We start from the raw sequence: 23,774 nt of genomic DNA, 5'->3' as shown, positions 1-23,774 counted from the left end.
GTGAACCTCCCTGCCTACATCTGTGTGTACAGGACAAGGCATGTGGCTTTCAGCAATTCCCTTCCCCGTGCCAGGGGAAATGTGGCCAATAGCCCCTGTGACTTGAAGGTCATGGACAGGGGGGGCCTCAGAGTCCTAAGAGCTGAGCTGACATGGTCACCAGGTAGGCAGAAAGGCAGAGCTGGGTCTGCCTACGAAGCCTCCAGAGGAGGACAAGGTAACCAAGGTCTCCCTAATGAGTCAGAACACGGCCCCGGTGCCTGGAAAGTCCTCCCAGCCTTTCATGATCCGGCCACAAGCTCCCGAGATCCGAGAGGATGTCTCAGCCAACCCTCCCGACCTCGAGCTGCCTTGTCTGTGGCCAGTCTTCTTTTAATTGGTCGTCACCGTCCTTGTCTTAGACTGTGCTTTCCTTGTAGGACCAGGCTTCCAACGCAGACCAAAGGTAGCTGAAGCACCGCTGAGAGGTCAGCCAGAGAGTCACAGAAGAGTCACGTGGTTGCAGGAACTTAGCAAGAGGGAATTCTGAACTGGAGGCCACTCCAGCTGTGCATGGCAGAACATCTATCTGCACCTGCCCAGGCTTCCTGACAGCGGGGGGCGGGCAGTGAGGCTGAGCTGCATTAACGGACCTCTGGCCTCACAGATCACTGGTGGTCAGTATACCATTCTTGACACTGCTCTTCTTTCACACCCTGAAGTCAGCCACAAACGACCGAAGACACGGCTTCTCACCTGGCAGTGGAGCTTAAATGCACTTGGCTCTGAGTCTGTCAGCAAGCATCTGCAGAACCAGATCCAGGCTGAGTGCTGGGGAGACCGAGAAATCCAACGCGGCAGAAATCCACTGCCCACAGTGGCCTAAGCCCAGCTGAGGAGCCGGGACGGAGATGCTGAGAAGCTCGGCCATCAGACGGAGGTCAGCCAGCCATGTGATGACCTGCAGGGTCTGTCCCGGGGCACGCACAATTCAGGACCCAGCAAAGAGTGCAAACTACAAGTATTCCAGGAAAAAGGGAAGAATTCCTGAGGTTGGAGGTCACTGGGAGTGTCCTTCTCAGAAAAGGAGCTGGGTCAAGGTCTGAGGGAGGGTAGGACTTGGGTGGGCAAAAGAAGGGTGGAAGAAAGAAGTGGACACAGAAGCACAGTTTCTTCAACTTCAAATGCCATTTCACACCTTGGATTGGGCTTGTTTTACATTTAGGAAGCCAACAAAAATTTTGAGGGTGAGAAACGGGGTGGGTCACCAGACAGAAATGCAGCAGGGGAACGAGGTCCCTATAGGAGCCCCTCAGGCTCTCAGTGCCACTGTCCAAGCAGACTGGGCATCTCTTGGAGATACACACTTCTACATACAGACACATAAATAACAGTAAGTATCAGAACCAGGAGAAGTGGTCAACTACAAACAAAACTAACGACATTAAATTCTGAGTCTGGATACCTCAAGAAAATGTCTTTGGTGTTAAAGGAAATATAAAACAGAATCACCAGGAATAAATGCTGGCCTATGAAAACATCCTATTCTTGAAAACAAAAACAAAAACAAACGCTTAAATGGTTCAAAATACAAAAGTCACAACTTAAAATGGGAAGAATATCCAAGCTGAACTCAAGCTCAAAAAATCTATCTGGCATGCATGCAATGCCCTGATTTGAATATATGTATATAAACTATTTTTTTTCTATTTAATCCTAAAATATAAATCATTTAAAAATTAAATTGTTTCTGTTATTAGCCCAGTGAAGGAATGAGAATACTTTTTAAAGCATTTTTGTTAATAGTGAAAAATAGTTGTTTCCTGCAGGTGCTCTGGTTAAATACCCAACATGAAAAATGAAACAAACTCTGAAATTTTTACATTAGAAAGATAGACTTCTGGTTCTTTTTTCAGAGGAAGGGAGAAACCTTTCATTGCTCAATATTACTTCCTCAGCACCTACAAACAACACGGGGCTTCTGATTTGAAAAAGCACTGTCTTTGTGACAGGAGTTTTCACCATCCCTCAAATCTGGAGCAACCCGTAGGCGCTGAAAACACAGCTCACAAATCAGGAAACACTTTCAGCAAAGGCAGGCCACTGCCCCACCCAGTCTTCAATGTGGAATCGGAGGAAGGGATTTTTCCCCCTTAAATGTTATAATTACAGATTTCGGCTTAATTCCTACTTGAAATTCATCTACATGGCAATGATTTCTCCCCCCGCTCTGCCATTTGCTAGCAGGTGACGTGAGCAGGCCGCCAGGTCTGGTTATGCCACGAAGGAACCAGGACACTGCTATCCTCCAGGCTGGGTCCCCAGGGCCCATGGGGGATGAGCAGGACCGACGTGGTTCTGTGGAGTCAGGGCCCCACCCGAAGGCATATCCTGGCACTCTACCAGCCAGAACGGTACCAACCAGATTTTCTAAATCCCCAGTTGTCTCCAAAGGCCCAGCCAAAAGCCTAGCACCGCAAATGCCTCCAGACTGACGTGGTAAAGGAGGAACCTTGTTCTCTGAGTGGTTCCTGCCTTGAGCCTGACGGTAATTATTAGTAATATGTATAAAAGAGTTACCGTGTGTATTTTGTTTATTCACTGAGGGCTTCACCGTGGCAGATACTGGCATTCACTTTACCTCTAGCACCTGCCCCAGGGCCCCGCACGTAGCAGGAGCTCAAGAGCAAACCAGCCACTCCCGGCCTTCAAACGGAAGAATTGTCTGGACAGGGGACTCGACAGTGTGAGGAAGGCATTCACAGAAAATAAGACAAAACAAAAATACTGCTAATTAAAAGTAAAGAAGAGCAAAACTCTGTGCTGGTGATGGTTTGGGGAAACAGGTATTTTGATACACTGCCAGTGAGGGTACAAATGGTACCACCTTTCCAAAGCTGATGTGTCAATGTCTACTAATACTGCTAGCAAAGTCAGAAGCATCAGTCATGCTAGAAGAGGACCAAGGCAAGGAGCATTCTGGGAAAATCTCTGGCCTGGGAGAGAAGATCCAGGTTCTGTCAAGCTACCTACAACAGCTGTGGGATCGTGAGAGTCCCTTCCTGCCTCTGAACTTCAGCGTCCTGTCCACAGTGATGGGTCAGGTGGGTGATCTCTAGGACCCTGCTCAGCTGGGATTTCTACGTCAAACACAGAGCAGTAGGCATAGAAACGGAGCCAGAGCGCCTCAAAATCTCAGATATTAGTTTAGAGCTGACTCGGTGAGCGTGAGGTTCCTAAGTCTCTGCCAAGTCTCTAAGACTCTTTATTCTGGAAGATCGAACCCTCAGATACTCTTCTGAAGAGACAGTAATTGGAGCCTTGGACCTCTCTCCTTCCCCTGACCACCTCGCCGCAGCGTTCAGAGGACAAGCAAACCTGATCTCATCCACCAGAGAAGCACCTACAGTGTCGTGCAGGGCAGCAAGGCTCACAGAACTCCCGCACGGATGTGACAGGACTGAAACCTTTCCATTTCAGATAGTAACTACCTCCCCACTTCCAACCCAGCCCAGCCCAGCCCAGCCCAGGGCTGCCCAGAGAAAGTTAGGGCCTGTTCTATAAACATGCATGGCTTTGAAGATCTCAGAAAGGGCATGAGGTGTCAGCTCCCTCCTCTCCTATCCCTCATCTCTCCACCCTTTATCAGGGCCCTGAAACCATCTGCCCTCTCACCTCATCCCTGCCCTACTTCCATCCAAGGATCAGGGCCAGCAAAACATGGAGCTGCTGAAACATAAAATCTATCCGTTAATTCCCTACTGACTCCAAACAGGTAATTTCCCGGACTCATCTCGGGCTGGGTGAAATTATGGCTTCTGGAACTGAGTTTGAAATTTAAGAGAGACAACTGCCTTTATGCATCAGGCAGAGGGCTAAACAAAGGTCCAGAACTTCTGGGACCCTGGCGAACTTCCTCGATCCCAATCACTTAAGGCAAGCATGGCCGATCAAATAACTTCTGATGCCTCAGTTTTCCCCACTTGTGCAATCAGAGAATCTATTGTTTTAATCTTTAAACTAAGAATATATTCATGAATTACTTGTGAAGTTAAAAATGAATAAAGTAAGAGGGGCAACGTTAAAGTATGTCATGCTATAAAACGAAGGTCTAACCCTTAATAAAATGAAATCACAGGAAAGTACTTACTATCAAGAGAGGTAATAAAAGCACCCAAAGGCTGAAACAGGATGTTGCCAAACAAAAGCAGTCCCGTGGGGAAAAGGCAGTAGATCTGGTACCTGGAGGCTCGGACCTCTTTCCCTCCACTGACCACATCACCCCAGGGTTCAGAGGATAAGCAAACCTGATCTCATCCATCAGAGAAGCACCTACAGTGTCGGACAGGGCAGCAAGACTCACAGAAGTCCCGCATGGAGGAAGTTCTGTGAGCTTGAAGACCTGGTATCTGGACGGAAGCCACAGCGTGGACGGATTTCGGGGCCGTGTTCCTACCTGACACCGTGTTGTGCCGAACAGGGCACAAGGTTGAGAGGCAGCCTAGAGGGTGAGGGTGGGGAGGACATCTATGTAATTTATTAAAATAAAGGAAACCTCAAGCCTCATCTTGTGATTTAAGAGGAAGTAAATCATGACCAGTTTACGTTTAACTTATCATCTAGGCCATAGCTTGGCTATATGTTTAATATAAACTATTGTTGATGTATGAAAAATGGAGTAGCTATTTTCAAGGGAAATGTTAGGCTCCAGAAAAGTGATGTTTTGTTGTTGTTGTTTCCAATAAAATCATGCTGCAGCACAAATCATAGCACCTTAACAAAACCCATGAGCTAAAACAACAAAGGGAAGTGCAAGGTCAAAAATCTGGAGAAAGGAACAGAGGTTTGTTCACATCCCACCGTCCTCTGTATGGTGATGTCAGTAGAATCACTTAGTACTCTATATCCTCATTTATTTGAAACTGACTGAAATCTGGCAGCTCTAATGGCCAAGTAAAATAGATAAATTCGAAATAAAAATATATTACCTACTCTTGTATAATATGAATTTAAGTGTAAACTGATTGAACTGGGATTATTTCTTTCAGAACAAGCCACGCCTCCCTCTCCAACACCCAACCCTAAAATAGAAAAACATATTCATCACAACCACACTCGCATTATTTTCTAAAATGAGGTAGTTTGGGCTCTGTCAAGGCTAATAAACAGAAATATATTTTGCTCCCAGCCAACAGCTCAAACCGTCCATTAGCGTAAAGTTGAAGATGCTTTTGGAATTAGTGTAGAGGCAGACACACCCTGTTTACTTTAAAACCTAAAACACAACAGCAGCTTCTGCACTGACAGTCTGCACAGAGAAGCCCCGGAAAATCTCCAGGGACAATTTATCCTCCATTGCCTTTTTTTCCTAGTAAATAATTGAGCTTAAATGGAAAAAATCAGGACATGAGCAGCCTGAATTCTTCTGGATTCTAAAATGGGAGATAATTTTGAAAGGAATTAAAATAGGTTTTAAATGTCCTTAAAATCCAAAGGGAAAGGCAGCATCAGCTTGTTCTTCGGCATTTGGCCAAGAAAGCCAAGCTAGCAACGTAACAGGAGGACAGTCAGAAAACGAAGGCGTCCTCCCGCCGCGCCGCGGACCAGGCACAGGCACAGACACGGCCTGAGCGCAAGACTACACAGCCAGCGACGCAGGAGCACACTGGTGCTGGACAGGACACGGCTGCTTCGTCGGTGGCCCCGGGACCCAGGAGCGCAGTGCAGACCCGCGTGCAGCTCGGCTCTCTCTTACCTCCAGTGTTGGCCGGGCGCTGTCGTGCACAGACAGAATGTGTGTCACCTTGTTCTTGCTCAATTGCTCTGCATCTCTGGCATCTGTCATAGAAGAAAGAGGAGGACATTTTAATATTTTCTGCAAGTGAAGTACTCCTTAAGTTTAGCTGGCAAAAAAATCACAAAATGACTTGCATATTTCTCTCTTAAAAATTCATAACTGATTAGACCAGAATAATCTAGACTTAGGGAATCTAGGATTATTGCTTTTAGGTATTCTGCAGATAACTAAGTTTACTTCTGATTGGCACATCTTTTGTTAAAAAGTAGTCATATAAAACATGAAATGTATTTAGATTAATAAACGTTATAATGAGTGTTACTGTTTAAAGGAAGTCACTTTGTAGTTGACACTTGTTAAGTTGTAGACCCTTAGGTTAGTCTTTCACATGAAACATGTAATAAGAAAGATGTTTCAAATATTTTTTTTTAATTAATTAATTAATTTATTTATTTTTGGCTGTGTTGGGTCTTCGTTTCTGTGCGAGGGCTTTGTCTAGTTGCGGCAAGCGGGGGCCACTCTTCATCGCGGTGCGTGGGCCTCTCATTATCGCGGCCTCTCTTCTTGCGGAGCACAGGCTCCAGACGCGCAGGCTCAGTAGTTGTGGCTCACGGGCCTAATTGCTCCGTGGCATGTGGGATCTTCCCAGACCAGGGCTCGAACCCGTGTCCCCTGCATTAGCAGGCAGATTCTCAACCACTGCACCACCAGGGAAGCCCTCAAATATTTTTTAACTACCTCTTAATGATTAGTAATCTAAGTTAAAATTAAATACAAAAAAGCAACTTACTATATAAGATATAGGAATCTGCCAGACTACTCAACCCTAACGTCAAACAGCAGGGAATGGCTCCAGATGCAGGTAAGACCGTGGTTTGTAACATCTACATTCACTTTATGGCAAAACTAAAAATGGGACATTTTCTGGAAATTCCAAACAAAATAGTCCATAAGTTATAAGTTGGCTATTAAATTATCTGCATATGAAACTAAGGAGACACCAAAATTACATTCCCTTCCAGTGATCATACCTGTAGAAGAAAGTCGGAATAAATACCCTCAAGTTGGAATTTCTGCTAATCTACAAAACAGGGTCCAGCAAGAATCAAGGCGGTCCGCTCCCCCTATGCCCCTGTTCTGGCCTGGGGCAAGCCCTTTAAAATGATACAGGGTAAAATGGACTGAAAATCAAATGTTTAATTATGATGTTTCTGGAGAATATTAATGACATGAGAAAATGCTCAGGATACGGTATTAGCGGGGGAGAGGGGGAGCAGGTACCAAACTACAAATACAACATAAACTCAATTTGTAAAAACACACAAAGACAAACACACACAGTGGGGGAAAACTGCTCTAAGGAATTAGCCCAAACGGTGATAATCTTGAAGAGATGGAATTACATACAAGTATTTAAAATTTTTTTCTTCTTTATAGTTTTTTTGTGTGTATTCAACACAGGTGGTTGTGAAAGTTTAACATGCCTATTCACTACCTGGGTTTTTTTAGAAAGGCAGATTCCTGGGCTCCAACTTAGTTCAAGGTCTATGGCAGGGCTGGGAACCTGCATTTCTAATAAGCCTTGGTGATTAAGCAGAAACTAAGAAACACCATTCTTAACATTCTGCAATTAGCATGTAACATTTTTAGAGTCAAGAAACTGATCTTTAAAAGTAATTTTAAAACGTTGGTTTTACTTTAAGACTCTCTTAACTGCCGCAACAGCCCCAAGCAGCCTCCGCGTCCATCACACAGGACCCGGCCCGGCAGACCCTCCACCAACTACCCCAAGCTGGGGCCTCAGTGAGTTCTGAATTCGGCGGGAACTGGAATTATTTAGGGTCCCACAGGCAGGAAGACCCCACATGTTCACCAAGGTGTGGTTTTCCAGTCCCCACCAGCAGGTGCATTTTAGAGGAGCAGTGAAACAAGGTCAAGCTGGAGCTTCTGGCGCCCGGACAAGGCGGGGCAGCCGAGGCGGGAGAGGCGTTTGGGGCAGCCGGGCGGGGGGGTCTCCAGAGCAGCGCAAGGCGCTCCAGGCCGGGCTCTTCCAGATTCTGACTCCGCCCAGGACTTGAATTCCGGGCGGGGGGGTCTCCAGAGCAGCGCAAGGCGCTCCAGGCCGGGCTCTTCCAGATTCTGACTCCGCCCAGGACTTGAATTTTAAAGACTGTTTAAATATACGTGTTTTCCTTTTTTAAAAAACAGTGTTATTGAGGTAATTCACATACCGTAAAATTCACCCTTTTAAAGCGTACAATTCAATGGGTTTTAGTATATTCAGAATTGTTTAACCATCACCACAGTCTAGCTTTAGAGTATTTTCATCACCCCATAAATATACTTTTGTAACACAGATTAAGATAAACAACAACAAAAAAGGTGGTTTGGGGATAAAATTATTTGTTTTTGAATACAACCACCCTTGATACCACAAGTGAGAAAACTGACTGTTGGGCCCCAAAGAAAACAGAAGTGACTCCTGGAGATGCTTCTGCCCCTTCGGCTCTGTGCTCCTTTCTATTCTCTCGCAGCCCCGTCCGCATGCATACGCCACCTTGGGATTACTCTCTCCCATAAGCACAGGCTCTGTCCGCCCATTGACGTGCATAAGCGCTCAGCCAACACTATTGGGATGATGCCATTTATTCCTCAGGACTACAAGTTATTGGTGGATGGCTGTCTAGAGCCATGGGCACCGTGGTAACGAGTGTGAATGCAGCTGGAAGGTCTGCCGTGGGGTCATCAGCTAGCCCACGTGCACGTGCACAAGCTCTTCCCGAGCACGAAATCTTAGGAGAACTTAGTCCTTTGCTGCTCAAACCGAGGTCTGGCAAGCAGCAGCCTGGCACCATCTGTGAGCTGGAAACTGTCGGCAGAAGTATTGAATTTGGTTGGTATTTATTACAATTTTTGATTTGTAAAACTATTCACCCAGCAATTCTACTTCCAAGAATTTATCCTAAATTCTGTTGTTTTCAAAAACAAAGACATTCCCCTCTCCCCATGAAAGCGCTCATAATAATTCATTAAATAACCATAAAGATGTTCATGCATTCTAGCACCTCTCGCCTACCTGCCACAAAGCACTCGCTGCTTTTTCAGAACTACAGAGCTTACTAATTTAGGAACTCCAGGACTATTTTTAACATGTTCTAGCAGCAATCAGCAGCTGTCAGCTCACTGCGCTGAGTTCTCTGAGGCCAGTGAGCTGCCCTCGGAGCCCAGGGGGAAAAGGAAATGAACATCACGCAGAGAAGTCATTGAGACTGTTTTAACAATCGATGTGAACCTGAACTCACAGACTCAAGCAACAACCAGAAAACAGACAGGAGTGTGTTCTTATTCGTCTGGGGAGGGAGGCGTGGTGAGGAGGGCCCTCTCCACCCAAACAGGAGACTTGTTTCTGCACGTTCCCCGGGCCCAGTCCACGGATGATGCACAGCCCAGCTCCAGTGCGAGCGAGACCGGGCTCTCCATCACACACACTCAAACGCCTCACATCGCGGGGACCAGCCCCTCCCCTCCGCATGCACTTTGCTCCGTGGGTTTCTACTCACCTTTGCATCTACAGAGCATTTTGAGACAAATGAGCTAAAAATAAAAGGTCAGTAGCAGACAGCCTATCAACATAGTCAACAAGCTGCAGAGACATGTGTAAGCAGAAAAGTCAACACAGGATAAGAATAATCTGCTAGAGATGAAACTGCCACTTGTTTTCCCCAGGTAATTAAAAAAATGGGTCTCTGAAAATGTATTAATAACTAGAAAATAAAAGTGATAAAGATGATACACAAGTTACATGGCCACTAAACGTGCCTTTTAGCCATCTCCTTTTGGTAATAAAGCTCCAGCAAGCGAGCAGAGTTAAAAAGAAGGTCAGAGGTCAAGGTGGAATCCGCAGGGCTCCACGCCACTCTGCCAGCCATTGGCCAAGGCGTCGGGGTACCAGGACCAGAGCACAGTGGTGGCCACGCCCAGACCAGACTCTAGATGAACTGACGTCTACGCCTGGACTCCATCACGCATGAGAGCCTGAAGGTAATCTTTAAAAAAGTGAGCTCACCACTAGTGGGGACATCCAAGTGTCCATCCACAGGTGATGGACACACACAGTGCGGTTCGTCCATACATTGGAACATTATTCAGCCTTACACAGGAAGGAAATTCTGACGCAGGCTACAAAAATGAATCAACCTTGTTATGCTCAGTGAAATAAGTCAGTCACAAAAGGACTAATACTGCATGACTCCACTCATACGAGGTCCCTAGAGCCGTCAGATTCACAGACTGAAAGTAGGGGTGTGGCTTCCAGGGGCTGGGTTGGGGCATGGGGAGTCAGTGTCCAATGGAGACAGATTCAGTTGGGAAAATGAAAGAGTTCTGCGGACGGATGGTGGTGATGGCTGCACAATGGTGTGAATGTACTTAATGCCACTGATCTGCACGCTTAAAAAGAGGTTAAAATGGCATATTTAATAGTTTGCATATTTTACCACAATAATAAAAAGGGAGGACTCACCTCTGAAGTTGCCGATATACAGGCCAGGCAGGATCTAGGGGGAGACACAGACCAGACGCGAGTGTTACAGGCCCGCGGCTGACAGCATCTGGCACAGAGGCGGGGCCCTCCCGGAGGTGGGAGCACAGCCCCGGCCTGTGCCCACCACACCCGCCTCCCAGCACCTTACCAGATGGACAGCGTGGACGACAAGGCATCCTTGTCTCCAGGGCTCGCGGTGTTCGCCGGCTTTCTGAGTCCGGCCCCAAACCAAGTGCTGCCGGCATCCCCTCCACCCGTCCTGCCTGCCCGCCCCCCGCTTCCTCCTCTCCCACTTCTCTCTCAGCTCCAGCAATCCCGCCCTCTGCAGTCTGAGGTTTCGCGCATGCAGCTCTACTCCCGCTCTCCCCATCCTTCAGGCCCCAGCTCCGACTCATGCCCTGGGGAGGCCTGTCCTGAGCCCCGTGTCTGGGGGGACCCCTGCTTCAGCGCCCACCGTCTTCCCCTTGCAGTGATGCTGTCACGTACATTACTAGGCGGAGGTCTGTCCCCTCCGCTGGGCTGCACACCCAGCTCCTGGCCCAGGGCTTGGCCCGTGATTACCGTTCAATAAAGAGTTGCTAAATGAATGAAAGAACTGTCTAAACATGCATGTTAATAAGAACATACATTTGCTGCAAAACATCTACTTCTAAGGCAGTGCTTCTCAAGCCCGACTATCCACCAGAACCAGCAGAATCTATTAAAACTTCAGATTTCTGGGAAGCCCCCAGCCCCGGGCTCCACACAGAATGATTCCGTAGACCTGAGATGGGAATGGGTGACTGTAATTCTCACCCTAAAGCACTCCCCGCTTTGCAAAACACGAAGCTAATTCCTGTCCTGCCAATACTCTGTATGGGAACTCTGAAATCCAAATATGGACACTGCTTTGGAAGCTACACCACCTGTATGATTTCCAAGTGCATAGAGCACACTGGCCTTGGTGACTCTTCACGGCAACCCCTGGTGCCCTGGCGACACCCTCGTCAGCACCACTGCTACACACACCTCTCAGCCCCATCTGCTTCACACTCCCCATTGTTTTTTCCACTTGCACTAAGAAGGCTGAAAGCAGCAGGTAGTAACGTCCTTTACGTGCTTGGATTCCTTCAAGCATCTTCCTGACAACCAGCTGCCTGCTAAAAAGTCAGTGGGGAGCTACTGGGACACAGCAGTACTGGGTCAGCGTCTGTCATGGGGGACCACAGAACTAATCGACCAAAGTAGGGCACTTGTGAGAGTGAAAAGAGGTACTATTAATAATCTAGGACAAAAGGCAAAATCCAGAAGTGACATCGTCGTCATGGAGACATGTGCTCACTCTGGCTGACTCAGTACCCTGGGAGGCAAAGTTGGCTTGGAGAGTGCCCCAGGGGACTGAGAAAGTCACAGCACTGAGGTGGGCGGGGTTAGCCCTGGAACCAGGAAACGTAAAACTGCCAAGGAACTAAAACACTTGACAGGTCTTTCTTGAAACATAATCAGTCTTTGGGATTCTCCCGGGAGGAAGGGTGGAGTAAATAGTTCACCATTCCTGTTTTAAAACAACGTAAGAACAATGCAAGTTCACCTGGGAGACACCTCGAACTGATGCTCTCTGGCAGCTCTTGCCTGCATAGAGCTTTTTCACGTGTCATCTGCTGTTCTCCAGGGTCTCTCCTATCTTTATTAGATACTCAAGGGCAAAATCATCACCCAGCTCCTTTGGCTGATGGGGACACAGACTTCCTCCCCGACTGAACTTCGAGTCTTCTCCACCTGGCTGGTCCTTGGCCAGATTTAGCCAAGAATCCTGCTGAGCCAGTTGCCGAGCGCCCAGCCGCTCTTGGTGTCAGCCAAGCTCCTCCTCCTCCACCCTTGGCATCTGATCAAGTTCCATCAGTGATTTCCATCCACTCCCTCACCTGCCCCGGTTGCACTGGGAGTGGAGCTCCTTCTCCCACTTGTAATGGTCTTGAATAAAATCTTCCTTGCCATTTCGAATGTGTCAAAATTATTTTTCTTTCCTAACATTGACCACAGAAGTCTCCCAATTCACACAGTTGACAGTTACAGTGGACCACAACATAGTCATGCAGCATGTCTGCTTCCCCAAAGTCACAGAATGTATTACAGTGGCTGAATGGTTTACTGAGTTCCTGTCACACACGGGTACCCTCTGGGCACTCGGGATACAGTGTGCCCAAGAGACATGGCCCTGCCAGTGTCCCACTTCCCTTGCTGAGATGCTTGCCTAGGGAGGGAAGAGGCGCCTTGACCATTCTGGGGTCCCCGAGGACTTTCAGGAGGCGATGACACTCAGGGGCCCTGATGTCCAACAGAAGTGGGCTGGGAGAGAGGAAGGACAGGCAGGGGAGCGGTGGAGACGGCCAGCCCTGGGAAAGAAGGCCAGTCTCTCCTGGGAGCAAGCAGGAAGGAGGTGAGACGGAAGGCACAGAGGAGGCGCAGCCACTGCAAGTGTTCAGGCTCTAGGTTAAGTGCCACTGAGACGCTAGGTGTGTGGGGCTGTTAGAAAGAAGTATTTCTATTTACTGTACCTTGGAAAGATCATGATAAATATAAAGGAATGCCTTCCTTATTGTGCTCACCTCTGTGAAGGGGACACTCAGGGCTGGGAGGTCTGGAAAGACCACTTTTATATTTCCGTTCGCACTTTTCCATATCGTGCACATGCATTACTTCAATTGAGCTTTTCCAGAAAGTCAAGTGGGGTTATTTGGGGAAAAGATTATGGCCCATTTTTGCTTTTCTTCTTTGTACTTCTACTACCTTCTCTACTAAACATAAGTGAATATATTTCATATTATTTTCAAATAAAATAAAACAGGGGCATGAGATTAGCTCACCTCTGGGCTCTACTGCTCTCGAACTGATTTTATGATCCTTGAATCCATCCCTTGGAACTCACCTCCAGGGCGTCTTCCACACCCTGCATCCCGTTACCCTCCCACCCCCACTATCGATCCCACCTGCCCCCTCATGGTGTCACCTTCTCCCCGTCACCCAGAATGAAAAACGTGGAGCCCGCTCCCAGCAGGGCACCCCTCAGTGGGCTACCAAGTCCCATCACGGCCCTTGCCTCTTGGTTGTGAGGCCAAGGATCCCAGTCCAGAACCTCAGAGGCTAGAGCAGTAGCCACTGAACTTCTCTCTCTGTCTCATCAAATTAATTTCTGAAAGACAGATCCTCATTGGGTCATTTTCTAGGTCAAAATGTTTGCTGGCAAACCCTTTCCCAAGAAAATGAAGGCCAAAACTGAAAATGAACTGAAAATTTCAACATGGCTTCCTACCTCTAAAGGGTTCCCCACTTCTCTTCAATCTCCAGTCAAGCCAGATATCCCCTATTGGTTCCAGATATGTCCAATATCCCCTACTGGTTCCACCTTGGAATATCGCCTGCTCTGCTCCCAATACTCTCTCTGAACAGGGAAGAGATGCTCACTCTTTGGGGTCCCTCACCCCATGGGTATGTTCGAAAATTATAAACCCCGTAACTGACAGTGAGTTTATTGGTTTCCTAGCCTCTGAAGGCCTTTCCTGTGTTTGGAGAATCCCCATCCCCACTCTGGAGTCTTAGTGGGAAGCAGAGCCCAGCTCTTCCTACATCAGATCCCCACTCCCATCTGCCTTCCTGCTATAGCAGGGACATGGGACCTAAGTGCAACACGTCTCCACAGCTCCTCCAGACTAGAAGCCAGACCAGAGATGACTCAGAGCACCCTCTCTTGCAGCAGGGCAGGTGGAACATGCAGGACCCGCTGGCGGCAGCAGTAGCATTTTGGGGCAGCCGCAGAAATGCTCTCACCAGATCAGTTCTAGGATCTGCTCCTGGCAGAGTAGCCTAAATCTGGTTCTCCAGACTTCCCAGCCTTCTGACCTATTCTACCTAAAGCAGCCACATTTGGATTCTGTTGCTTACAACCAGGAACCCTGATGTTGGCCTTTCAACCCAGAAAAATGCACAAATGCAAATGAACTGCACAGACCTTCAAGCAAGTCATAGACTAGCAAAGCCCTACCCACCGGCACGCCAGGAACCAACAGGAGACCCCTCCCTCCTCTGGACACCGCTCCTGCCTCAGTCAGCACTTACTTCCACTCCTCCACGGATCCCCAATTAGTCTGCTCCCCTGGGACCTGCTGCAGTGCCTTTGTTCAGCTCCCACCTGACCTACTGCAACAGCTCGTAGAGACCTCCCTACCTCTGGACTGGTCCCTCCAAAGGATTCCTCAAGCCTCCTTCAAGGTGCAAAGGTGATCACATGACTTCAGATTAAAATCTCCTTAGGGCTCCAAGTAGCTATCAGAAATTCGACACCTCAGCAAGAGAGACCTTCAAGGATGGAGGTTTCTATGTCTGTAGCCTCCGCCCCATGCCTGGCCGAGGTGATGATGCAGAGATGCAGGCCAGGATCCCCAATTCCAACATCTGGGTTTTACGGGAAACAGCCCAATTTTCAAATACTGTCAACTATATTTTTTTAAAACCTTAAATACTGTGATAAATAAAATATCTGTAGGCTGAGTATGACCCACAGACATCCAGTTTATGACCTCTATCTGCTGCCTGCATCGTATTTGTGAGTATGTTTTCTCTAAACTTCAGTGGTTCTCCACTGATTGGTAGATACTTAAGCAAATGTTTCTTCAACAAACGAATGAACAAATAGACAACGTGAGTCAGGTGGGAGGGGGCCAAGCAAGGAAGAGAAAGATGGAAAACCATGATGAGTGAGGCCTGAGAGATCAAGCTTTGCCCCTTTCTGCTCTGGGAAGTTTTCCGTTCAGGGCCAGTGGCTCTGGGGCTGGTGTTAAAGGAGAGCGACTCCCAGAAGAGACCCCGGGGCAGAGCGCGGGCAAGGACAGAGGTCTGAACTTAGCAAAATCAAGGAGGCAACTTACCAAAAACCATTTAAGATGCACATTTTACATTCACTTAAATATTTTAATTATAAGGAGAGGACGGAGTTGTGCCAGTAAACTTTTAACTCCATTTTCCAGACCAGGAGAATAAGCTACAGATTCAGGGGCTGGAAATAGAAAGCAAGTTGCTCAATCCCAGTTTCTGCAGTTTCTTCCATATAAAATTACAAAACAAGATCCAGGAAGGCTGGAGAACTGGCCATTGCCAGGGAGAGAAATTACATTTTTGTTCTCAAGGAGAATAAAAAGCCCGTAAATATTTAAACTTCTACACCAGTCAGCCTCAGCTCAAACTTAAAACTCAAAAATTTGACTGGTTGACTTCCCCGATATTATTGTTGCTGGTAATCCCTAAGTACAGAGAAAGAGAAAATGAAATGGAATACTTTTCCAGCAGGCTCCTGGCTCCTCTTGGCTCACGGGGGAGGCCAGGGAAGAGCAGAGCGTGCACCTGGGACAAAGTGGCTGTGACCAGTGAATTCATGGAAGTCTGCACTCAAGCCAGAAGCAAGAACACAGGGGGAGTGAAGTTATCACCACCTGGTGAGAAGTAAGGACAGATCAAGGAAAAAGTCTGTAAATGCAACGTGGGAATGTTCTATGGCTCTAAAAGAAGAGAATTGGTCCCAACCATCCTCGGGCCTTGGACACCATTGTTCTTTCCCTCTGCTGTGATTTTCATGTCCCATCATCCACCTGGGTGGCTGCTTGTCACTTAGATCTCATACGAGATAACAGCTCCCAGGGAGGTCTTCCCTGACCATCAAACTCCCTGGCACCCTCTGTCACATTACCCTGTTTTATTTTCTTTATCACGTTGATCAGTACCTAAAATTTGTTCATTTGTTTGCTTACTTTTCTGATTGACCTTGAAGCAGGGGTTGTGTCTGCCTTGTTCCCTGCTGTGTCCCAAACGCCAGGCCCAGAGATGGGCACATGCAGCGATCATCTCTGAATAAAAGGTGATGAAACACATCACAAAGGGCAACACTCTCTGACACTCTGCTGGTCAAAAATGATTCTTGTTTTCTCCTAAAACACTATCTGGGAGAGATGACGAAGGTCATCCTGCAGAAACCCTGTCTGACGATCGCTCATGGCCCCTCTTGGTCAGCGTCCTTCACAGCCACACCGTACTAACGCTGACCACAGAGACATGGACAGAATCAAATCCTTCGCCACAAAAAAGCACTTGGGCACAAAGCATCATTGCTTCTAAGACAGGAAATATTTTGAGTTTATTTTTTAAACATTTTTCTTAGTACTTCAGGATACCATGGAATCTGAGAGCACCACCCAAACAGATGTAAGATAAAATTCCTGACCAAGCAGCAGTACACGGTCATGGGGCGGGGGTCTTAACTCTTCCTAGGTTGGAAAGGACTCTGTCGGTTTCAAAGCCAGGGGCGACGGGGAAGACTTCGGTGGATTCCCTGAAGGTCTAAATGTCACAGACTTTCTTAATGCCATTTGGCCATGGACTTAACAGTTTGCATTTATGAAAAGAAGAATCCGAGAATACTCTTGTGTGCACTTAGAACAGTGCCTTAAGCATCTATTTCTTTAAAATGAAATAAAACTGTAATGTTGAGAAGAAAAAATATTCAAGGGGTGGTGTGAAGAAGACAGAAGCCACCAGCATGGAACCACGCGTCCACCAGGCCCACAGCCGCGCCACTTGCGGCACGCTCCCTCCTGCAGGACTCCTCTGCGTGCTGCCTGTGACCGATCTGGGTGGCAGGGTCTCGCCTTTCACGTTATTTCCCACTACAGGATCTAGCTCGGTGCCTTGACAATAGCAGGAATTCAATAACCTGATCTGATGAACCGGTGAATGGACAGACGAATGGGTTCTGAAGGCAGCCACATCTGGGGCTCCACTGTGGAAAGAGCAGCATCTAGCAGCACAAGGATGTCTGACCTTCCAGCCCCTTCCAAACTAAAACCACGCTTCTCAACCTTTCAGCCTTATTCCACCTTCTGATAATGGCTCAGTTCCATATCACACAGGGCTCAGGAGATTGTGAATGGAGAACCCTAGGCCAGTGGTTCTCAACTGTAGTTTTACCCTCCAGAGGGCATCCGGCAGTGCCCAGAGAAATTTCTGGTTGTCACCATGAGGGGAGAGTGCTACTGGCATCTAGCAGGTGGAGGCTGGTATGTTGTTCACCACAACGCCATGAAGCCCCCACTGGGGTCCGCATCAAAGAATGATCCAGCCCCAAATGTCAACAGTACAGAGGTTGAGGAACGGTCTATGCCTAGGGGGACGTATTCTCCTTGCCCTCTGCCCTTGGACTATACTCCTTTCTCAACTGTACTCCCCTGTCTTCCTAAGAAGAGAAGTCATCCTCAAACAGGTGTCAACCATATCTAAAGCAGATGTCATAGCTGTCACCGTTGATGGGAAAAATCCAAGAACACTAACAGCAGTGCGTATTTGTACTTCACACTTTGCAAAATGTCTTCTAATACATTCTCATTTGCTTCTCCCAAGAATCTGGGTAGTAATTGGGGGAAGTAACATTATACTCATTCTAGAGCCAAGTAAGGAGACTAGTTAAGCAAACCACCATCCCTATGAATCAAGGGCAATAAAGAAATTGATGCTCAGAAACAATGAGTGACTTGCTCAAGCGCACACCCACGCAGTGGCGGAGTGGCAGACACCCCAAATCAGGCCTTCCGATAGCTCTGCCCCTCTCCTTCACAACAGTGGGCTTCTCACAGGAAAGTGAGGCACCAAGCTAAGTGGTTGCCTCCCGCTGCCATGAGCAAGTTGCCCATGAAATACTGGGCAGCATCTGCTTCCACCAGGTAGGATGCTTTCAGGGGACACCGGGCAGTGAGGAAGGAAAAGGCCACCAGACTGGGCAGCTGTGTGCTGGATGGACTGAACCAACGCTGGGTCCTTACAACCTGCCCTAGAATGGTAATGCTTCAGCCCACTTTTGGACCATTAGTTCAGGTTGCTCAGGATAAAAACATGCACGTTTCTCTAACAGAATGCTTGGCCAGAGAGATCAGATTCTTGTTTGTAACGGGTTATTATAGTACTCAAGACTAATAAGATGACAATGAGGACTTTTCTTTATAGGCCCTCCCCCAAAAGATTTGGGGGTCAGACCTTCGAGAGACCTTCGACTCAACTAGGAATTTTCAAAGGCTCCACAGAAACACATTTGCTTGCAGCAACCTGTTTAGTTTCACCTAATCCTACTAGAGACACTGGACAGACTGGCCTTCAGCGGCAAGGCGGGGCGACCCGCACGAAGCCAAGAGCCAGGCCACCGGGCTTCGAGTTCAGGCTCCGCCACTCACCCAGTGGGTGGCTCTGGCCAGGTCATGTGTGAAGCAGGGATGGAATCGGCAGCACCCGCTTCATGGAGTTGCGGTGGGGATTCGATGAGTTACTCCATGTGGTGAAGTCTCAAAACAGGCCTTGGCACACTGTAAGTTCATTAGTGACTATAATTTTGGTCACTTTAGAGGATCTATTTGGAAACTGCACAAAAAACAATGAAAAAACAGTTGTAGTTGCCTGACTTAACCCTCTCCTCCTTATCAATATCAAACATGAAGGGAGAGAGGAGATGGCTTTTCCTATTTTGCAACTAATTTGGGACTCTGGGGAGCTTTTTTCAGTGTCTTTAGAAATCACTTGGAATGAACTGGTATTCTAGTTCAAAGAAAAGACTTCTACTACCTTCAACATCAGTGGGAACTGGGTTCAAAACCCAGCTCTGCCACTTCCTAGCATTAGGACCTTAGACATGCTACTTATCTGAGTCTCCATTTCCTAATCTGCACAGAGAGTGAGATAAGACAGACTGACTCCTAGGGCTATAGTGAGGCTTAGATTTTATAAACTGCAGGCACATCGTATGAGGCTCAAAAAAAAAAAAAAAGATTACAACTGCTGTATTCTCTTCTCTGTTTCCTCATCATCTTTCACGGGCCAGAATACAGATGCTTCTTCCCCTAACACTCCCCAAGTAGCACGCTGTGTACACCTAACTGAGATGGGCATGATGTTCTGCCACACAGGAGACTGGGGCGTATTGATGAGAAGATCCTCCACGAGGACACAGAATAGAAATAAAAACTGCTGTATTCAAAAAAAATGCTGTGTTCAAAAACTGCTGCATTGTTTAGTTCATAAGTTTCCTTTTGCCAAGGATGACCGACTTTTGTTGAGACTGGAAATAAATCTTGTCCCAGGCACCTCAGGGCACACACACAGCAAATAAAGGTTTCAGTTCCAAAGGCATTGCGTTTTTATCTATAAATGTTCTTAGAAAAGCATTTCTATGGCTAGCACCTTATACTAATTCCACGAGGTCTGCAAATCAACCATTCCTTTCTTTTTTTTACCATAAAAAATGAAGCCTACTTCCAAGTCACACACTAACACATGAGCAAATTCTAATTAAGCCTTTTAATTTCTCGCTTCCAGCAATCTACTTTGCCACTAAATAACCTTGCAACTTAGAGCAATTCTTCAGATCTCAGCCTAAACATCTTTTCTCCAGCATGATCCTTGGCCTGGACTGAATGCTGCTTCTAGGTTGTACTCATCCCATCTACTTACCCGACTCTCGAAAAATTGCCTACCTTATCCTCTGGAGCCTCCACTCCTCCCCACCTTGTGTTTGTTTTCTCTCCCTTTTTCAAACACACAAACACACACACACTCACACAACCCGTGTTGTGTAATACAGTAGCCATTAGCCACAGTGGCTTTGAGTACTTAAAATGTGGCTAATCCCAAATGAGATGTGATTTAAGTATCAAATACACACCAGACTTTGAAGACTTAGTACAAAAAAAAATATACAAACCATTCTAAAAGTAACTTTATCCTGGTTAAATGTTGAAACAACAATATTCTCAACATATTTCAGTTAAATATATTATTAAAATTAGTTTCTTTTTACTTTTTTAATGTGGCTACTAGAAAAATTTAAATTACATATATAGCTCACATTATATTTCTATTGGGCAATTGTTGGTCTATACTGAAGGTTCTGTGAAAGACCTCTGTGTTTTATACCATTGCACCTCCCCTAGCCCCCTCAACCAGTACAGCACCTGGCTAATAGTAAGTACACAATAACAATTCATTGATTTAATGGTGACAATATAAGATGGTCATGAGAATAACATCATCAAGAAATGTAGTGCTGGGCTTCCCTGGTGGCGCAGTGGTTGAGAATCTGCCTGCCAATGCAGGGGACACGGGTTCGAGCCCTGGTCTGGGAAGATCCCACATGCCGCGGAGCAACTGGGCCCGTGAGCCACAATTACTGAGCCTGCGCGTCTAGAGCCTGTGCTCCACAACAAGAGAGGCCGCGATAGTGAGAAGCTCGCGCACCGCGATGAAGAGTGGCCCCCCACTCGCCGCAACTGGAGAAAGCCCTCACACAGAAACGAAGACCCAACACAGCCAAAAATAAAAATAATAAATAAATAATAAATTTTTAAAAAAAAATTAAAAAAAAAAAAAAAGAAATGTAGTGCTTTCTTTGAAAGGTAAAAATCATGATATGAATATGACTGCTTTTGCTGAAAAGCCTGCAATTAATTTTGAACCCTTAGGCAATGATTTGTATTCCTAAACACGTTCTTTGAGTTATAACAGAAAAATATTACAAATTAAATGCTGAAAGAGGTGGAGAGTGAACACCTCAAGTGGAAATAACTGTAGGAAAAAAACAAAGTAAAGCTGAGGTGTGACCACAACTAATGGGAAGGCAAACAGAGACCACAAACTCGCAGAAGCCCCTTTATTGTTCTGTTCGCATTAAAAAAGCAGAAGCGCATGGGGCTGACGGATTCTAGTGCTAATGGGGACATACATACTGCGAGTACTTATCCAAGAAAGAAAGAGTCTCTTTCCACCCACCCTTCCCACCAAAAAAGCCCTCACAAGGAATACAATTCTGGTTGCCAAAAGACCTCAGGTACGCAGGCCTAAACCACACAATCGCCCTTTTATATAAACTGAGTCTCCATGACAGTGAACTTGATGTGGCAGGTGAAGAGTTAAGTGGGTACCTTTCCTACCTGCCTGGACTGCTAACACTCCAGCTGAAAGAACCCCAGGGCTGACAAATCAGCTTTATACCCACCCAGTAGGGAAGCTGAAAGTGCGCGGGGACGCGGGTGAGTGGAATACACCGGGGAAGAGAAGCAGACCAGAGACTAATCTCTGATCCAGGACCGTTTCAAAGACGCGTGAAGATGAGGGCTTTTTTAAAAAAAAAAGTTTTTTAAGTCTTTTCTTTAAACCAGCAGTACCAGATCAAAAACTCCTTAACCTTGCGTTTGACATGAATACACCCCAGGCAACTCTCAACTGTAAGAGCTGGAATCTGGTCCCCTCCACCGGCAGGAAAGGCACAGACCATCCCACGGCCTCGGAAGAAGGGTCTGGGGCGCCGGAGAGCAGAGCAACCCGGGTCTTCTGTTCTAGAAGGCACAGGTCGGCCTGCGCAGAAACCACAGGATCCGGATAAATCAGCTCTGAATCTGTGCTCTCACCACCCGCCCCCACCCCGCCCCCCAGGGAATTAAAAGCACCTCAGTATTTAGGCCTCTGTCAACTTTTCTGTCCACAAGAAAAAGTTATCTGCGCACACGGAAAAAAAAAAAAAAAATCTGGGAAGAGGAAATTACGAAAGAGAAGACACTGATCTACTCCACTTTAGTAATGATATGGGTGGTGATGCTTCAAGAGCCGAGTCTGGGGGTGAGGGGAGGGGAGAAAAGGCAGAAACCACAATCCTTGCGAGCTCAGCCCAAGTCGGGGCAGAACAAGCGCCGGCGCTGCTAAAGGGCACGGCGAGTTCTCAGCCACAAGCCGGAAGCGGCGGGGCCCGGGGGCCTCGCAGACGCAGGCACGCGGCGGCCCCCGCCTCTCGGGGGGCCGGGGGCGCGCAGGGCTGCCCTCGCCGGCAAAGCCCCGGCAGGCGGGCTGAGGAGTGGAGGCAGAGGGCAGGGACGAGGGCCACGTTACCTTGTTCATCCCATTCCCCATGGCGGCCGCGCGGTCTAGCGCCCGGGGCGCGGCGGCAGGCGCACTGAGGGCATGTTGGAGCGGGCGGGGAAGCAGCGGGCACTGCGCGCCCGCAGCGTAAACAGCAACACGGGCCGGCGGCGCCCAGGCCTCTCTGTCCGCTGCGCTCCTGCCCCCCGCGGCCCCCGGGCTCCCCGGCCGCCGGGCAGCGGCACAGGCGCCCCTGCGGGAAGGGGCTCGCGGCGCCCGCCCCCTCCCGGAGTGAGCCCGGCGCCTGCCACGCCGACCCCCGGGACTTGTGGACGCGGTTCCTAGGGGCCCGGCCGGGGCGCAGGGGTTATGTCTCCCGGGGGCCGGGGCGCAGGGACATGACTCCGGGGAGCGGGGGCCTCCAGGATCCTGGCTCCTCGGGGGCCCGGGCCCAGGGCGCACGCGCACCCCCGCCCCGGCCGCCGTCGCCCTGCGCGTTCCGAGGCGGGGCGGGGCCGGTGGTCACGCAGGCGCAGCCCCTACGCGGTGAGGCGTGTCGCGGGTCGCTCCCCCGGGGTCAGGGTCACCAAAACTCCCGCAGGCCTTTCCCCCGGGCCACTGGGGGCCTGTTACCAGCAGTCGCCGCCCTGCCTTGACTGCCTGGGTGAATCAGGTGCTAATCGAAGCCTTGGTCTTGCAGGCTCCCCGGCCTGGGTTTTCTGAGTGCTGCCGATTTAGGCCGGGTGGGGGGATTCCTACGGCCCTGCCGCACCCACGGAGAGCGAGAAGGCTCACCCGGTGCAGAAAGGAGGGCTCGGTGACTCATCTCTGGGATGACCTAACCTCCCGACCCTGGCGGAGCAGATGTCCGGATGTCAGACGTCATACCGTGACTTTGGACGGCCAGTGTGTCCCCTTCAGATTATAAACTGGCTCTGGTAGCTGCATGGGTATGTTGATACAGTTGCTTCCGGAAAGCCCCTTTCCTTGCTAGGCAACACGGTGATGTCTGCGTTGTGGTTCTGCCTGGAGTGGAATACTTTCTAACCTGTAGCAGAATTGTGTAAGTATTCTGTCACCCTTACTAAGCTCCTGACTTCTTCCCTGCGGACAGAATCCTTGAACTCGGCGTTTAGCCGTTTCATTTTTATGCCCTCAGCGATGCCCTGCACGTCGCGGGTGCCTGATAATTATTTGTTAAATGAACGGATGCCTCATTCTGATACGGCCGGGCTCACCTCCGATGACCTCATTTCATCTGCTCCTCCTTCTTTCCCGGGTCGCAGCCACACAGACTTTCTGCGTGTTCCTTGAACGTGCCACCCTTGGCGCTTGATCACTTGACCATGGCCTTGAGCCTTTGTGTGGGCTGTGCTCTCCTCCCAGCCATCTCAGTCCCTAGCTGGCTCTTCTCTTCAAGCTCCCAGCCCAGATGTCACCTCCTCAAAGAGGCTTTTCCTGACCACCCAATCTAAAGGAGGTCCTCCAGTCACCATCGTATCACCCTGTATTGTTTTCTTCATAGCACTTAAGATGAGTGGA

At 48.3% G+C, this 23,774-nt stretch overlaps 1 protein-coding gene and 1 long non-coding RNA gene across 3 annotated transcripts in view; one reads left to right on the top strand and one right to left on the bottom strand.

Moving 5' to 3' along the window:
• Nucleotides 1-22,664, bottom strand: part of DUSP22 (dual specificity phosphatase 22) — a 47,706-nt gene extending 25,042 nt beyond the window's left edge. The window contains exons 1-3 of one of the 2 annotated variants that reach the window (XM_036868345.1): nucleotides 22,263-22,664; nucleotides 10,299-10,332; nucleotides 5,735-5,817 (exon numbers count right to left, since the gene is read on the bottom strand). In XM_036868345.1, coding sequence (XP_036724240.1) covers nucleotides 5,735-5,817; nucleotides 10,299-10,332; nucleotides 22,263-22,283 — 138 coding nt within the window. In that variant the 5' untranslated portion in view covers nucleotides 22,284-22,664. The remainder of the gene's footprint in view (nucleotides 1-5,734; nucleotides 5,818-10,298; nucleotides 10,333-22,262) is intronic. The other variant, XM_036868344.1, reaches the window with a different exon arrangement.
• A 98-nt stretch (nucleotides 22,665-22,762) lies between these two features.
• The window catches only part of LOC118903352, a 63,831-nt gene continuing 62,819 nt past the window's right edge, over nucleotides 22,763-23,774 (top strand). Inside the window, exon 1 of the long non-coding RNA XR_005021785.1 lies at nucleotides 22,763-23,295. This is a non-coding gene — a long non-coding RNA (uncharacterized LOC118903352). The remainder of the gene's footprint in view (nucleotides 23,296-23,774) is intronic.

The sequence above is a fragment of the Balaenoptera musculus genome, chromosome 11 (genome assembly GCF_009873245.2).
Source record: "Balaenoptera musculus isolate JJ_BM4_2016_0621 chromosome 11, mBalMus1.pri.v3, whole genome shotgun sequence".
Lineage (NCBI taxonomy): Eukaryota > Metazoa > Chordata > Mammalia > Artiodactyla > Balaenopteridae > Balaenoptera > Balaenoptera musculus.
The sequence above is the reverse complement of the archived record's forward strand: the minus strand, read 5'-3'. Positions and strand labels throughout refer to the sequence as shown.